The sequence below is a fragment of the Hippoglossus hippoglossus genome, chromosome 14, assembly GCF_009819705.1.
Source record: "Hippoglossus hippoglossus isolate fHipHip1 chromosome 14, fHipHip1.pri, whole genome shotgun sequence".
In the NCBI taxonomy this organism is placed as follows: domain Eukaryota; kingdom Metazoa; phylum Chordata; class Actinopteri; order Pleuronectiformes; family Pleuronectidae; genus Hippoglossus; species Hippoglossus hippoglossus.
Genome location: NC_047164.1, coordinates 5340905 through 5358516, shown reverse-complemented (window position 1 = coordinate 5358516; position 17612 = coordinate 5340905). Strand labels below are relative to the sequence as shown.

General features: G+C 46.1%; 1 protein-coding gene across 1 annotated transcript in view; it reads right to left on the bottom strand.

The window, feature by feature from the left end:
- Positions 1–17612, bottom strand: part of dchs1b (dachsous cadherin-related 1b) — a 90051-nt gene that overhangs the window by 5305 nt on the left and 67134 nt on the right. Inside the window, 26 exon segments of the mRNA XM_034606624.1 lie at positions 1–25; positions 624–910; positions 1065–1195; positions 1602–1753; positions 1863–2029; positions 2032–2073; positions 2180–2293; positions 2411–2671; positions 2674–2806; positions 2895–3101; positions 3220–3476; positions 4355–4457; positions 4460–4549; positions 4551–4567; positions 4676–4801; positions 5372–5611; positions 7777–7892; positions 8003–8298; positions 8412–8849; positions 11094–11251; positions 11366–11462; positions 11629–11816; positions 11955–13013; positions 13657–13893; positions 13978–14209; positions 15760–15951. Of these exon segments, the coding sequence (XP_034462515.1) occupies positions 1–25; positions 624–910; positions 1065–1195; positions 1602–1753; positions 1863–2029; positions 2032–2073; positions 2180–2293; positions 2411–2671; positions 2674–2806; positions 2895–3101; positions 3220–3476; positions 4355–4457; positions 4460–4549; positions 4551–4567; positions 4676–4801; positions 5372–5611; positions 7777–7892; positions 8003–8298; positions 8412–8849; positions 11094–11251; positions 11366–11462; positions 11629–11816; positions 11955–13013; positions 13657–13893; positions 13978–14209; positions 15760–15951 (5365 nt within the window).

Below are 17612 nucleotides of genomic sequence, written 5' to 3'. Positions count from 1 at the left end.
GCGGCGTGTGCTCCGGCAGAGTTACCTGGGGCACAGAAAGATCACAAACAAAGTTGAGCATCTGTGTGAAAAATAAAAAATAACAGCTCACATAAACACTGCAGTAAATTTCCTCAACTCGTGGCGAGGAGGTCAACAAGCACTAACGGAGCATTTTATACTGTAGTTCCTGTTTTTTCCTGAACTCACGCTCACGTTGAGGTCATTTCCTGCCACCGAGTAGTAAATATTATACAGGCTCATCTCTGCAGCCTTTCCCCAGTGAATATTAGGTAGTTAACTTTTATCACCCACCCTGTGTGCACATTGGGAATGTACCGTTTTTTTACAGTGTGCACACATGCCTACATATGCAGTTTTCCCTTCTCGATGAAGTAGCTTGTTTCTGAAGTGAATTAAATTCCCTATCAAACTTTATTAGCCGCGAAGACATGGGAAACTTGAATCAAATTCCTTTTCTACACCGTATTTATGATATGCATTAAACCTAAGTACAGAGACAAAACAATTCCTATGGATAAACATGAATGTTCAGCATTTTTTTATGTGCACGTATGAATTTTGCAGGAAACAGATTTGCACAGCACACACAGAACATGAGCTTGATTAATAAGTCATCCTACCTGGTAGAGATCATGGGTGAACACGGGTGCATTGTCGTTAACATCCTCCACCAGTATTGTGATGTTAGCCTCCGCCTGGTGCTGGCTGTCTGTGGCCCGGACAGTGACGGTGTACCACGTCTTCTCCTCAAAGTCCAGAGGGGCGGTGAGCGACACGCCTCCGCTGTAACGGTGAATCCCAAACTTGCCGGACGCCGTTGGATCCAGCTGCAAGGTGTAGGAGAGGGCGGGACTGGAGTCGACGTCATTGCCCGTCACAAGAGTGATCTCTGTGCCGATCAACATGTCTGACGGAGGGAGAAAGAAATCAAACAAAAAAGTGTTAATTGAATTACATACATACGTGTGAGTCCAGCGTATGACCTGTACAGAGTTTGTATTTGAACTTGCAGCACAATACAAAATCAGAAAGCATAAAATTCCTGCAAATGAATTACTTACTCTCTGGGATCCGGACTTCCTTTGGTAACGGAATAGTGGGACTGTTGTCATTCTGATCAATGATGATCACTGTCAACGTGGCCGAGCCAGCCAATCTTGGACTTCCTCTGTCGGTTGCTGTAACCACGAGTCTGTGGGTCGGCAAAGAAAAGAGGTTTTCCAAAAAGTCTATTATACATTTAGATTAGATTTAGATTGTAATGCTTATCAACTTAATTTCACATTTTTACCTTCAGCTACACACTCATACTCATATCGGTATGAAACACACACACACACACACACACACACACATCTGGCATGCAGATATCAGTGTGTAATGGTGCTTTTGTCTTCACCAGACTATGTCAGCTTCCTCACCGGCTATCGAAACACTAACTAGCTGAGTGAGTATGATTCATGATGTGCTGTGTCTAATTTCTTCCTTCTCCTGTACACCACCATGAAGTTATTACAGGTAAAACATATATCCATCCTCAAAATGTGCTCATTGAGAAGATCTGGCTGAGGTTTATTTAACCGAAGGTCTGTTCTCACTTGGTCTGGGTAAAGATTTCACGGTCCATGATGGCGGCTGTGGTGATGCTTCCTGTCATCGGGTCAATCTTGAACAGGCCGCTCATACCCGATGACTGAATGGAGTAGGTCACCTGACCGTTCTGGCCCTGGTCCACATCCTCGGCAACCACCTGGGAAAAAAGGTGGAGGAGGATGAAGTAGGAAATGTGTCCAGCAGGCCAAGAACCAGTCATACACCGTCTTATTTCTTTATTGTTCAGGTTTTACATGTATTAGTACCTGTATGATCGGCATTTCATATCCCTGTGCCTCTCTCATGTAGGCTACATAGTTCTGCAGTTGAAAGCGCGGAAGGTTGTCGTTGATATCCTGCAGGATCAGGTTGATGGCCATGAAAGAGGTGGAGGATATGGTTTCAGCCTTCACGACGAGACGGAGCCTGGGGCATCCTCAAAATCCAGGCCCCTGGATTTCTGCACCCAGATTTCACCTGGAGAAAGAAATTAGAAAATTGGTCTCAGGAGGTCATCGGCCTTGAACATCCTATTTGCAATCTGTAGTCTGTTACTTGAAATACTTTTATTGGGAGTTTTTACCTGATGAGGAGCTGATGCCGAATGAATGCTTCTTGTTCCCACTGAAGAGGCTGTAGCTGATACCCTTTCGTGTGCCGTCCGGGTGTTGAGCCTGAGCCTGAGCCACGGTTGTGCCTAAATTTCGGAAAAGAACAGAGAAATTATTCCTGAACCGTGACAGCAAGGAGGTCATTAAATGGTATAAAAGCACAAATGAATGGATGCCTGATAAGAATGTATTATTCTTCCAACCGTTTGCGGTGTTCTCCTGTATGCTGACGTCTCTGGCATTCCTCGAGAAGCGAATGCCACTGTACTGCACCTCCTTCACGTAGATCACCACCACACCCTGTGCGGACTGAGCGGGGGTGCCCTGGTCCATGGCCTCCACGATCAACGTCCTCTGAGCCTGAGTCAGATCTCCCAATGGCTGAGTGGCCTGGATCTCCCCAGTCAGGGAGTTGATACTGAAACCCTTCACCGGCATCGCGAAACGGTAAAACACAGAACCGTGGCCCCGAAGTCCTTGTCCTCTGCCTTCATTGTGGCTAGAACCCGCTGAGAATGTCTGCTGGACACTTCAATGACAAGTGGATCCTGGATGAAGAAGGGGGTGTTGTCGTTGACGTCCAGGACGGTGACTGTCACCTAGAGGGAGGAGTTCACAAAGTGCAAAATTAGGTAATGAACAAAAAATACTCAACTGAACACCTCCTCAACATTGCACCTCCTTTACCTGAGCAGACGTGTTCCTGGGTGCAGCAGGTGAAAGGTCAACAGCAAACACCTGGAAGCTGTACGATGCCAGTTTCTCCCGGTCCAGAGGTGCAGCCGTGGTGATGCGACCGGTGTTCTCGTCCACAGTAAACGCTCCGTGCGCCTCTCGGCTAAGGAAATACAGAACGTTCCCATTCAGGTCATCATCAGCGTCTGTGGCCGTCACCTGGAAATACACAAATAAACGTATATATTATTAAATCAGTGTTGATACATGGGTACTTTTGTTAGTATGATGCAGGTTTTCTGATCCTCTAATCATCTTCATTTTCATCTCTGCCCACCTCCAGAACGTGTGTGCCCTCTGCAGCATCCTCCGACACTTCCACAGAGTAGCTGGTTCTGCCGAAGACCGGGCTGTTGTCATTGACATCCAGCACTTTGACCTCCACTGAGGCGGTAGTGCTGAGAGCGGGGCTGCCTCGGTCCGTGGCCACCACCTCAAGAGTATATACGGCCTTTGTCTCCCGGTCTAGGCTGCGGGACGTGGACAGGGCTCCGGTGCTGACGTGGAGTTGGAAATCTCCTTGAGGGTCTCCCGCTGAAGAAAGTCATGTGACAGATGAAGAATCTTTAATACAGGGTTTCTGCAGGTTTCCACAAGTTCAAGACCTTTCAAGACCATAATGAATGAAATATAAGACAAGATATGACATATTACAGTCTCAGAATTATACACTTCAACAAACAACACGTCTTTTCACAAACTATAGAGACAGTAGTAGGTATCTATAATCTTTCCTACAGCCAAGTATCCATTCCATGTTGTTCTTGTTTATAGTTTTATTACAGCGTGCTAATATCTGTACCGTTGAGAAAGAACGACAACACATGGAGACATTACAAACTTTGCACGTCGCCAAAACATTTCTCTTTCAAATCCATGACTTTTAAATCATGAAGGAAGTTAACATTAATATAAATAAGACCTAATAATAATGTATTTAAGACTTTTAGGGCCCTAAAATTCAGATTATTGAATTTTAGACTCTTTAAGACCCTGCAAGAACCCTGATTAAGAGGTTTCTATAGATCGGTCGGGGCAAAGCTCTGCTGCCAACTTTGCACTTAAGTCAAAGTTTGAATGTGATCCAGACAGATATATGGGATGCACCATCATTGAAATATGACAGAATAATAACAGAGGTCGAGGTAAACTGTATGAAGATCTGATCTTTCATGATGAAGGAATAGCCCAGTCCCATGAGTCCAAATGCTGCATGCATCCCATCCCTACAAGTCCTGCACACTTCCAGTTCAACAAAACGGTCCAAGTAAGTGTCAACTCGATAATATGATAAATATGATCAAGACAAACATTCGGTTTTTCATTAAATGTAATTATATTCTCAACAGTCACATCTTGAAGCTGCAATTAAGATAATTGAATAAAGAGAGACGCTCAACACTGCTCCTCACCAGTGATCCTGTACTCCAGCTGTCCACCAGGACCTGAGTCAGGGTCCGTAGCTTTGAGAAAGCAGAGCTCCACCGGGGCCTGGTTCTCTGGCACCTCCACCTGGTTACCACGGCTTCGAGAACCACCGGAGCGTTGTCGTTCACGTCCTGCACCTCCACGCGGACCACGGCCTTGGCAAAGTTGGGAGGCAAGCCCTCCGTCCCTGGCATACACTGATAAAAAAACATGGAAATTGTTAAGCTGATGAGATGCTGGATCCCACACAAAGGCTTTAAACCATGAGGTGCTCTGTGGACATTAATGAGCTTTAGTTGTTGTACCAGTGAGAGTGAAGTGATCCTGTAGCTCCGCGTCCAGCTCCTTTGTGGTGGTGATGACCCCCGTCACAGGGTTGATGACGAAGCCTTCCTCCGTCACACCTCCATATGTCACTTGGCCATTGGACCCTGTGTTTAAACACAAGAAAGTAAAAACTAACTCACACACTGGGCGCTGTTGCAAAACAAGCCATAAAGAAAATGGGCAACGTTTAATGTAATAAGTTAATGATTTGATGACTCCAAAGCTGCCCAGCGCCTGGAGGAAATCCTAATGAAAGCTCCAGCAGCACAAGGCTCTGGACAATGACTGTGACCACAAATTTTCATTAGCAGGAGCTTGTGGTTGGTTTTATAATCATGTGGGTTTTTTTATGTCTCCCTCTTGTTTAGCTCTCCAGCCTTATTCCTACTGGAGGCGTCAGCCGGACTTTTTTAAGTCATTCTTTCCGCACGGAATTTGTGAGCCTTATACTACACAGCTCCATCTTCGAAAATGTAAAAAGAAACGATGGGTTCCTGGAATTTCCGACTTATATTTTATACATATAGTATTTTATGGAATTATAAAGTCGAAAATCTGTTTCCCATTTGTTTTTTCTGAGTTAAAAGTTCCTTGTTTGATAAAATAAGACGTGTTTGTATCTCCCCATATTCTCATGTGGTGCGTTTGTCCGTTATTTTACAATTTGAACCAACCTTGATCCCTGTCAGTGGCAGTTACTGTCAACACCGTTGTTCCTGGCCCTTGGTTTTCCATCACCTGGGTCTCGAACTCTGTTCGCTGGAACACCGGAGCCTCGTCGTTCACGTCAATCACCTGCACGCACAGCACCTGAGACGTGGAGAGCTGAGGTATCCCATGATCCTCCGCGACAATGGTCAGATTGAAGTCTTCCTGTTCTTCCCGGTCCAAGGCTTTCAGGATGGAGAGGGAGCCTACAAAAAGATGAAAAGAATATTTAGTGAAGAGTGAAGAAGTTTAAAATCTTTATCTCCTTTTGAAATATTTTAGTCTAACATGTGTGTAGCTGTATTTGTGTTGTTTTTTGTGAACATGTGATTTTGTGTACCTGTGGGGGACAGTATTTTTATACCTTGAGGAGCATTAAAAACAAAAGAACTTTACAGCTTCGCTTTATGGCAGTTTCCACACTACGCAAATCAACACAGTGACTTTGTGCCAGATATTCACTTCTGGCTCTTTGAACATGCATTCAAGTCCCTCTATCAGTTCACATGTGTGATTATTGCACAAGTGCAAAACCTGGAACTACATATTTTCCAACTCAAATCAACCTTTGACCTTCCCTTAAATTAGGTCATTGTATTTTTCCATTTCTCTGACGACATTACAGCACGTCAGCCTTTAAGTTTCTAAGACATTACTATGTGTGTATTTTGGGTAAATTACGTTCAGATAGAGACTGAATTAGACGTTCTACTGTTTAGACTGTGGGTTCAGTACTCTCCCAACTTTCTGTGTGTCTGTACCCCACACACCTGTCATCACCCCGGCTATGACAAGAGGGTCAGCCAAACGCGAGAGGAAATATGAAACGTGTGTGTGTGTGTGTGTGTGTGTGTGTGTGTGTGTGTGTGTGTGTGTGTGTGTGTGTGTGTGTGTGTGTGTGTGTGTGTGTGGTGTGTGTGTGTGTAGTTCAGAGCAGTGTAAAAGTTTAGCTGGCATGCTGCGTCTGAGAAATGTGTGTAATGTGTTAATGTCCCAGTGTGTCAGACGCACACAGCACATGGTGAGTTCTGTGAGGTTATTACTCTAATGTTTCTGTGAAGTTCTGTTTCCTCCCGTGTTTAAGCCACAAAACTGAGACGGGTCCAAAACACGGGCGGCACTGGTTCTCCTCTCCTCTGGGAGAAATTTACTGGTAACAGCTTCATCCTCTCTGTTCTCTGGACTTTGTCTAAGATCTTAAGGTTTCCAAAAATACAAAATATATCAAACTGGATTTCAGCTAAATATGCATTTAATCAGGGCTGCATCTGTAACTAGGAGGAAGCTTGGAGAGTGTGTAACTCTCATTTATCCAAGTTTCTTCCTTGGGTCATGTCGCTTCCCTCCACAAAATATCATGGAAGTGGGTTCAGTAGTTTTTTTTCCTTGGCTGAGGTAATGAATGTGTATAGAAATGTAGTTTTTTACCTTTATAAGTCTGACAAGAGCTTTAATGATACCAAGCCGATATAGAAGCCTGAATCAAATGTAAGGCGACTAAAGAGACATACAGAAAACAATATCTTTCAAGTGGTCGATAAAACCACCAGGAAAGCAGCTGTTATGTGAAACAACAGAAATCTAATATTGGCTGAGCAGACATGTAATTTATAAGCAGTAATCAGGCTAATGATACCCCCCACATCAGCCAGGCAGTTTGGTAAATGTCTCCGCAGTGCAAAGCTAATCTGCTATTACAGCTACTCTTAACCATGAGCGTAAGCCATAACCACACAGTGTGAGACACAGAGCAGGAGTGAAATCCACCCCTGCTAACGCACGAGACACTTGACAGTAATGAAGTAAAGACTTTCTTCCATCTGGAAGCTCCATTAAACGTCCGTCTCCTGGTTCCTAATCCCATCCCCCGCCCGAGTGGAGCACACCCACACCACCCAGCACAAGCGATGAAGAGATTACACATACACGTATATAGGATATCAAAGGCCGGCCACGTCCGCAGCCCAAATAAAGATCTGTTCCCATGAAGGAACACGTCAAGAAAAGAACACCAGAGCATAATTCAATGGAAATATTGCACTGTACGGCAATGAAAGATCATCTAGTAAAGCGGGTTATGGGGGTTATGAGTGTTTCAGCAGTGAGACCCTGTAGACGCAGAAGTTCACTGGATAATTATGATGTTCTGGAAACTTCTGTTCATTCGGGGGCGTCCAGGGGTTGGATGCTGATTATCTATCAATCACAGTCCTGCAGTGTTAAATCATTCAAAAACAGGATTTTAAATTGAGTTATGTGGTGACTTTTTCTCCCATCGTCCCTTGATGGAGTGTGAACTGGATATTTATGGGAAACTCCCAGTCTCCTGTTATTTTTAGATGATGTGTCCTCAGCCTGAAAATAATCTTACCGGTGTTGGGGTTCAGACTGAAGCGACCAGCGGTGTTCCCCGTCTGGATCCTGTACGACACGCGGCCATTTTCACCCTCGTCGTCATCACGTGCCATCACGTACAAAATCACAAACCTGCCAGTGAAGATACAGACAAACTGTCACAGGATGGCAAACATGAACATCTGCTGGGTTTTAAGCTTTCAGCCATAAAAGTTCCAAAAGAGTTTCAGTTGGCCCCTCACCCCACAGGCTGGTCCTCCATGATGCTGACTGCAGACGGAGAGCTGAAGACCGGGGCGTTGTCGTTTTCGTCCGTCACAAAGACTCGAGCGGTGACCGAGCCCCAGCGCCTCTGAGAGGGATCCACCGCCTGATCCGTGGCCAGCACCACGAGGAACAGGGAGGGCGTGGACTCACGGTCTAACGTCTGCCCAAAGGTCAGGACTCCGCTGAAGGGGTCGACGGTCAGGAAGTCGGGCGTGTCCGGCCAGTAGTGCTCAATGGAGTAACGTAGCTCACTGTTGGGTCCACTGCCGTCCTATAAGAACACAAAAGCACAAGTTGAAGGAGAAATGAAAACTTTGAGATTTGCACATAGTTTATTTCAGTGCATGGCATTTGCTTTCCATGTGATTTATTTCAGTTTCCCACCTGATCCACGGCCTGGAAGGTGTAAATTGATGCCCCTGGCTCCATGTTCTCTGGGATCACGATGGTAACTGGGTCCTCTGTGAACTTGGGCGCATGGTCGTTGCTGTCCTGCACGTTGATATCCAGCTGCACCAGGTGGCTGCTGGGAAACGCTTGAGAGAAGTCGGACACCTCCACTTGCAGCATGTACTTCGACCCCTTCTCGTAGTCCAGCTCGCGCACCAGATACACGTCGCCCTTCAAACGGTCCACCATGAACGTACCGTCGCGGTCTGTCCCTCCCACCACGAGGTAGGTGACCTGGCCTTCCAGTATAGAGTCATGCGTGTCGTGTGGGCGGAGGGAGCCGACGACGGAGCCCGGGGGAACGCCTTCGACTATGTTCAGGGTCATGGAGAGCATGTTGGGCTTCGGGTTGGACCTGGTGGAGCTGAGAACCTGTAGACAAATAAGTATAATAAAGTGAAATCTATTCTAAATGTAGTTCTAAGGAGAAAAGTGTCCAGTTGAGTTTTTCCCTGTGTAAGTTAATGGATCTTATTTCCTCTGGTATTCTGCAGACGATGCACGATATGGCTCACACCCCAGACCATCCCCACACATGGCCTTGGGCTGCAGTCTGTGTCTGTTTTGTTGTTATTTCCATAATAACCCTCACAGGCATTTCTCATTTTAAACGAAGACATTATGTTCGATCCTTCCAGTAAATATCTTGACACTGCGGCATCTTGGCTTCGAGATGAGAGTTCACAGGATTTGTGATCTGTGACAATATAATGACGGGGGGGTGTATGTGGAGGGAAAAATGTAAATATGCCGCGGCTCCATATGCAGCAGTCTGGTCAGATGGGGAACAAATACATGCCAGGGGACTTTCACTGCTCTGAGCAACGGTTTCAGGGTTTGGATTTTGTTCTGGGGCAGATGAAAGAATTCTGAAGACAGCAAACATAAGCAGATTTTTACAAGCTCTGGTTACAACATGAAAAAGATCCATACACACACAATCTTCACTTGCTTTACCAAAGTCTATTGCAATGAATTGAATTCTTTTGGTTTCTTTATTGGGTTATAAATAGATGTGGGTAATGTGTGTGTGCATAATTCAACAACATGTGCTGACTAAAAAGACCAATCTATGTGCAGACATTTGCAGTCAACAATATCTTGATCTAAGCAAGAAAATAGAACAATGTTTCACTGTAGTGATACAGGGAACCAGTCACAGTCCACGAGAAAACACAGGACAGTGATTTAGAAATTGAAATGTGTCTGCATGGGCCTCGCATATTTCCACAACTGTTCATCTTATTGGCTTCACGTTTGTTATGTGTGTTGTTAGGGGTCCAAGGAAGTGCAATTTGGAAAAGTTCAATATTAATAAACTTTGAACTAAACTAGTGCTTTGTAGAAGCGGTGGTTGGGACTCAACGTTCTGGGTTCTGTGTACTAAACCGAGTCTCACTGAACTTTGAAGAAACAGATGAACAGCTCTTTGTGCAGCAGGGGGGGTGCAGCTTCAGGGTTCAGGGTTCTGTGGACCGAGTTCCTGCATCAGCTCTTTACTGGCTGCTGCTCAGTTACTGCAGGTCGCTTTTACAGTTGAAGAAAGAAAAGCTTTACAAACAGGCAGGATCAGAACAGGCACTGCACTAGTCTTTATAAATACAGATCGTTTACCGTTTAAATGCATCACAGTTTTTCAGTTATCTCTAATGTGATTGTGCTTTAGTCGGCGCAGTCAGAAACGGTCCTGTACTGTGCTGGTCTCTATCTCCACTGCCTTCTCCTATACAAGCTACTTAGCATGGGTACTCTAGTATTTGTGGTGTACAACAACATCCCTGTGTCTGTTTTCACCCACAGCTATTTGAAACGTTATCTTAAAATCATTATATGGAAACGTTACCTCATGAGAGCGCTTGAATGTGCCGTGTGCAGCGTGCACGTACGGCTGCCTGCTACCGTACAGTGGTGTATTCCCTTTCTCTTTGTGCGATTCGATGCAGCTGGCTCTCATCAGATCTCATCTGGGACCATTTGATTCCGAGGTGCCTGTTTCCCCTCAGTCTAATCTCAGTGTCGCACAAGCAGGCAAAATCTAAGGCGAGCACTCCTGCTGTAATTAACATCCTTTTCCTTTCTGAAATCACATAACACAGAAAACACCGAGCTGCGCAGCTCCACAGTCAGAGCAGAACCTCCACCCTTCCCTGGCTACATGCCTCTGTGGCAGACCCCTTTCTTTCCTGCTGGTGAACTCCTGATAGTGTATGTTGATACGCAGGATTGACCCTCCTGCAGAAAGTTCAGAGCAATAACTCAGTCGGGACCAGCTCCCTCCTGCAGCTCGGGGTTTCTCACCTTGGGTTTTGATTACCCTCCGAACCTTCGGAGCAGGAAACGCACGCTAGATTGGATAGATGATTTTGTTTGTATGGGCCCAGGCTCAGTTTCTCTCCTTCTCATATTTACCTCGTTTTCCAATTCCTTTGACAGTTGCACTGTTCTTTCTGTGCACAGTTTGAGGAAATTACTCTCAGCAAGGAATGCAGAAGGGCTGAGGTAATGTGGCGATATGAGCTGTTTTTTTGGCCTGGTCACCAGATTGGCCTTTGTTTAAAATCGTCCAGTGCCTCATAAAAGTTTTTGAGAAGCAACACATGCACAGAGTAAGTTTACCTGTATCCGTATCTGGCAGGTGGAGCTCAGGCCCGGTGTTCCGTGGTCAGCAGCGGTCAGATCGAAGGTGTACTCAGCTCGCTCCGCCCATCTCAGAGGGGCGGCGGTCTTCAGCTCGCCGCTGGTCGGGTTGAGGGAGAAGCGCTCGGCTCTGGAGCCTTTGGAGGAAGCGAAAGATGTTATAGAGCAGCTCAAAGTAAAACTAGTGATGAGGAAATATTGTGATTTAAGTGAATAAAGTGTGGAAATGTAAACGTGTTTACAACACTGACCTGATAAAGAGTAGTACACAGTCCCATTCTCGCCCTCATCTGAGTCTTTAGCTGTCAGGGTCCCTAACACTGTCCCAGATGGAAGGCCCTCCATCACCTGAAATCCAGAAGGATCTTTATTAATGAATTCAAATTCATGACTTTCTCCAACATGCCATGTATTGTCAACAGTGTTGACGCAAAACATATCGCTGCAGTCATGTGAATCCTCACAGGGATAGTATTTCCAGGCAACTGATCAGATCTATCAAACTCATTCTCACCTGAAGGAGCAGCTCCCTGTCCGGCCTGGCATGAGTGAAACTGGGGGCGTGGTCGTTTTCATCCAGCACACTGATATGAGCGGTGCCGGTGGCACTGCGGGGGGGCGTCCCCCCGTCCTGGACGACCACAACCAGCTGGTAACTGGACTGCTGCTCTCTGTCCAGGGCGAGGCGGGTGCTGATCTCACCTGAAGAAATAGAGGACGATTAAATGAGTGAAGGCTTAAACTAAGAAATCATTTAATATTCTTATGTAGTGAATTTAACCACATTAATTTCATTTAACACATTAAGTGAAAAAGCTAAGTCATGGTCGTCATCTTCACCTGTTTGTGAGTTGATCTGAAAGTGTCTGTCAGCGTGCAGGAGCCTGTAGGTGAGTCGAGCATTTAGTCCTGCATCCCTGTCTGTAGCAGACACTCTTCCAAAGCCGGACCCGGCCAGCAGGTTCTCTCGGACAGCCAGGAACACCCTCTCCTGGCTCAGTCTGGGGGAGTTGTCATTCTCGTCAGTCACTGACACTCTGACTGTGGCGCTTCCAGTTCTCCCCGTCCCTCCTGGGCCTGAAGAGGCAAGGACGGTCAACAGGTACATGTCTTTGACCTCTCGGTCCAGAGAGCTACGGACAAAGAGCCAACCGGTATCGGGCATGATGCCAAAACCAGCGGCGTCACCGTCAGGCCGAAGGCGGTAGGAAATAGAGGAGGAAGAAGATGAGGAGGAGCTTCCACCATTCCCAGAAGCCTCTCTGTTGAGTGCTCGGACCTGGAGGAAACGCGTGTTGAGCGCTGTGTTTTCCCGTAACTCCACACGGTAGGTCAGGGTGTCAAAGTTGGGGCCTTGTGCATCTTGTGCTTGGATGTGGACCACGAGGGTGAAGGTGGAGCTAAGCTGAGGCGCTCCGCCATCCTTGGCAACCACCTGAAGGTCATAGCGTGGGACACTGTCATAAGACAAACCCCCAATCAGACGCACCTCCCCACTTCCCCGGTCAACACCAAACGTCCTCTGGCCATTGCTGCCTGCAGCTCCGGGAGAGACCAGGTCGAAGCTGAGCTGACCGTTATGACCAGAATCCTTGTCAGTGGCCTGAATGCGGTAGATAACAGTCCCCATTTTGGTGACCTCTGGTAAGAGGAGGGACTCGGATGAGGAGGGCAGGAAGGTGGGGGCGTTGTCGTTCACATCAGAGATGGTTATTCGTACCCGGCTGGTTCCGTATGCGGGAGGAGAGCCGGAGCGCGCCTGGATTTCCAGGTCTAGACTGGAGCAGGTCTCATGGTCCAAAGGAAGAGCTGTACGGATGGTACCAGAAGCACTGTCCACCTTGAAGTAACCCTCAGGGTCTCCGGAAGAGATGGAGTAGAAGATGTCCTTAGAGGCAGCTGAGTGGAGGACGACAACAAAAAAAAGAAACATATCTCAATTTCTCTGAACCCAATAAAACATAAAAAATATATAAAACAGCAAATGGTTTGAGTTTGAGAAGCAAAAATAATTACGTTACACCACTAAAAGAGACTGAAAGACTTTATGAAGGACTGGGTTCACTCAGAGAGGGAGCACGTTCACTGACAGCCTTTCACAGGCCAGGACAGATGTAAGTGTGCTCCTCTGCACTTCATTCTAACTCCCACTCAGAATTATAGCCCCATTCAAATCCATTTCTCCATCATTAATAGTGAGAGCAAATAAAAATTCAAGCCACGGCTTAAAAAAACAAAGAATTCCCATGTAAAGTGTGTGCTGTGTGATGGATGTGATTTCTTAATGGAGTCTCTGCTCTTGTTGCATATTTGTTCAACTGCTGCAGAGTAAGAGCTACGGCACCGTGCGTGCTCCAGCCCATTAGTGCATTTCTGTCCTGCTACTTGTCAGGAAGATGGAAACAGGTAGGTGACGTAAAGCTGGGTGCTGTTGGTGAGGTATGTGAAGTGAATAGATAAAAGAAAACCTGAAAGGACTAAAGCCTGAGGAGTGAAGAGAAAGAATATCAATCTGAGGACATGATTGAGCAGGTGACCTCACCTGTCTTGGCAGCGGCCCGGACAACTCCCACCGCCGTCCCCCTGAGAACGTCCTCGGACACGGTGAAGAAATACTGCGCCTGCTCAAACGTGGGAGACGCCACCGAGCCGCCGACCACGCTCACGTTCACTCGAGCGTTGACTGGCGCCGTCAGACCACCGCCGTCATCGGCCGATATCACAATGGAGATAACTGTGTTGGCTTTGCCGTGGAGCGAGCGGGAGAGAGAAATGACCCCTGCAGGGAAAGAAGGATAAATATAACACAACACTCATTGATTTTGTCCAAAGTGCACAAAGAAACACACACACACACACATACCTGTGTCCTTGTTGAGGGTAAAGAATGTGGAGCCTCCTCCAGGCACTGTGCGGTAGGTCACCCTGCCGTTCTCCCCAGCATCGGGGTCGTTGGCTGTTACCTTGACGACAGAAGTTCCCGGGGCGCTGTGGGCGCTGAGGCTGACTGTGTAGAGCACCGGATAAAAGGTGGGCCGGTTGTCGTTAATGTCCACCACTGAAACCTGCACACGGGCCACTGAGCTCAGACCTCCCTGGAAAACAAAAAGTAAGTTGTTTCAATTACATTTTTTATTAAAAATGTAATAATATTATGGAATTTTATTTTCTTAAGTCTATTGAATCACAGGATATACCATCCTCCCTCCCTTGCTGCAGAGAATATCTCCAAAGACAACACTGAATTAGTTTTCCGTCCCTCGGTGAAAGTGACAGTGACAGTTCGGGGTTTTATTAAAAGACTTTATGAAACTGCGACAGTAGATTTACGTCACGCTCTAAAGATGAAGCAGCTGTAAATGAAGACAGATGAGCTCCCTGCAGAAGATCCCTGACATATGGACTCAACCACCCGCTGCAGCGTTTGTCAGCAAGAAGAAGGAGAAGAGTTTGAACTCATTACACTGTGTCTCCTGGCTTTAGTTTTACAAGAGCGTTAAAAAACAGGGACATTCGAGACGAGGGGAGCAGACACCAACTGGTTCAAACTGGAAATGTGCTGGGGCTGCGCGGAATAATTGGAATCGTTAATTACCTGAACGTGGGTAAAAAATACGCACAATAAGAATAATACTACGATGCAATAGCAATGGCTGTGTATCTATTTCTTTATATAACCCAGCTATACAAGTGAGAGTACATGTTTTATTGCATCTCATGTAGTCCCAGTGTTGTTAAAGTGCACCCATTGTGATTAATTGATGCTTTAAATGTGCACGGGTCTATTGGCACGATCCCAGAACAACAACAGCGTGTGGTCAGGTAGAGCAGTTTAACTGAGATGGCATCACTCTTTGGTAAAAGGTCATTTAAATGGGTCTGTTTCCGTACTTTTTTCCTCCTGTTTTCCTCTGACTGCTTTGCCATGCTGCTGCGGTTCCCTTGATTTTTTTTTTTTGACGACACTGGGTACCGTCCTCTTCAAACATATCTTCAATGCATCTTTGATCAGATGTATTTTTCCTGCAGCTGTACACAACTTTAATTTTCCGTCCGCCTGAAGCTTTGATCGGATGAGACACTGCAGGACTATGTGGGCGACGTGTTTAATCATGAGGCAACTCAAAGAACGAATCCTTTGACTTAAGTCTAGTTTGACGTTTTCAAAAAATACATTTCAGTCATAATTAAGATCTTTACTGGGTTAAATTAATAGTTTTCCTTATATCTTTTGGTGGGACTGCACATATTTGCTTTTATGAGCTTACAGTCTTTGTTAGGTTCTAGCTTTATTTTGATCAAACAGATGTTACCTGACCCGACTCGACAGGCAGGGCTGGGTTCGGACCAAATTGTTTAAATGATATTCGGGTTCGAATTGGTTTTGGTCACATTAGCTGGGTTAACTTCTTGTTTGTTTTTTTAAATCTGCCTGCGCCTGCATTGAGGAAAACAGGGTCGGGTTCAAACACAAAAACTAGAAATCCTGTCGGGTTCAGGTTGGACTCAGTGGTCCGGTTCAGACAGAAGGCATGAGAGATGTTGATCTTTTCTTCTTACTCTGGCCCAAAAAGTCAAACTAATTTCTGACAATTTCTTTAGTCTGGGAAAAAGAAAAGGTTACAGAGTTTAGAACTTTTCTTACTCCATCCGTTGCAGTAACAGTCAAGTCAAACTTGTCCAGCCCCTCGTCACGGTCCAGAGCCGTGCTGGTGCACAACTGGCCCGTCTCCTTGTCCAGGGTGAAGTGCGTCGGTACCAGGCCGCCTGCGGAGCCCGAGCCCAGCCGGTAGGAAATGGCGCCGAAGGAACCGCGATCCTCATCTGTGGCCGACACCTGAGGGGAAACAGACGTGAGGTAGAGGGTGAGTCACGGACGGTCCAGAGGCGTCAAACGGCCCGTGAGACATGAGGATCACATAAACGCACAGAGCCGGTCCCAAAACCTGCGTGAAAGCAAACCTACATGTGTCATAATTATTATATACGAGCTAAGGGCCTTTCTGTTATCACAATAATACCCCATAACACGAGCCCATACATCTGCACTTGTCCAAATATCACACACCATAGCATTATTTGTTATGATTTCCAGAGTATTCCAGAGCATCTGTCAGAGTAATTCATTTTTTTAAGATCATATATAAGGAGTGTGTAAAAAGAAAAATGGACCCGATCTCCCAGTGGTGTGTTTGAAAACCTGGCAAAGGATCACGTGATGCGATGTAACCATGGATACAGAGGGAGGGAGCTGACAGGTAACCTTTAGCAGAGGAGAGGAGAGTGTTGAGGGAGGTTGAGAGTTTGGGTCAGAGGTCAACGGAGGCACTAACTGGTTTTCAACTGACGGTTAAATAAGATGCAGACGGACCGGACGACACCTTGATCCCTGACCCGTCTCATCTAACATCCTTCATCCTACTGCACACACACACACACACACACACACACACACACACACACACACACACACACACACACACACACACACACACACACACACACAAATATACACTGAACGCTCCACTAAACCACTAAAACAATCCCCTAATACAACAAAGATTTCCTTGCAAAAAACGAAGGGGAAATATCCCCTGCATGCGCTCCGGGGTCCTGTCTCAGACTGGAGCTTTACACGGGTCTATAACATTGTTTGGTGGCGTTTATGGAGCCTGTTTAAAGTAGCACTCTGCCTCAGATCTCGCAGCCTTGAAGGCGAGCCAAGATCCAGGAGGCCTCGTGATTTCGGCCCTCCTCTGGATTACAGTCTCTTCTCATTCAGCCGCAGTGAGATATCTGACGTGTTTGATTTCACAATGACCGAAGACATTTTGGGATTTTTAGCAGGTTTAACGTTTTAAGACTAAGAAAGGATGTTGTTCTGCGACTGAATGAAATCATGTGATGCGATAATTTGAAAGACGGATATAGTAATGAAAGTAAAACACAAGTTGGAAGTGTAATGGACTTAAATATATATATATATATATACATTTATACACTTTTCTTTTCATACATCCAATTTCATAGACTATATAGACGAGATGACACGTCCCCAAAAGTGAAACCAAAGCATCTTGATCAGCCCCTGGTGATAAACCCCACCTCCTCCATGTTAGCAGATGGGACCAAACTAGAAAGTCAAAGTACATGTCAAATATATTTTTCTCAAAGACGGTTTCTGTCATTTTAGGTGAGTTCGCTAACCCCCAATCGCTAATTCCCATTCTCTGGCCCCCAATAATGTCTTCAGTGTTTGTATCCGATAGTTTGACTTCACTTCTGGATAGTGGGGGGGAGTAGAGACACGTCTTCCCTCTTTATATACAGTCTATGTCCAATTTACACACTAAAGACACCGGGTTCGGTGCCTTGACCCAGGACACTTTGCCCATGTGAGACAGAGGAGCAAGGGATCACCCCCCCCCCCCCCCCCCCCCCCCCGTTCCAATTAGTGGACGACCTTCGGAGCCACAGCTGCGAGTGTATGTCATGCTA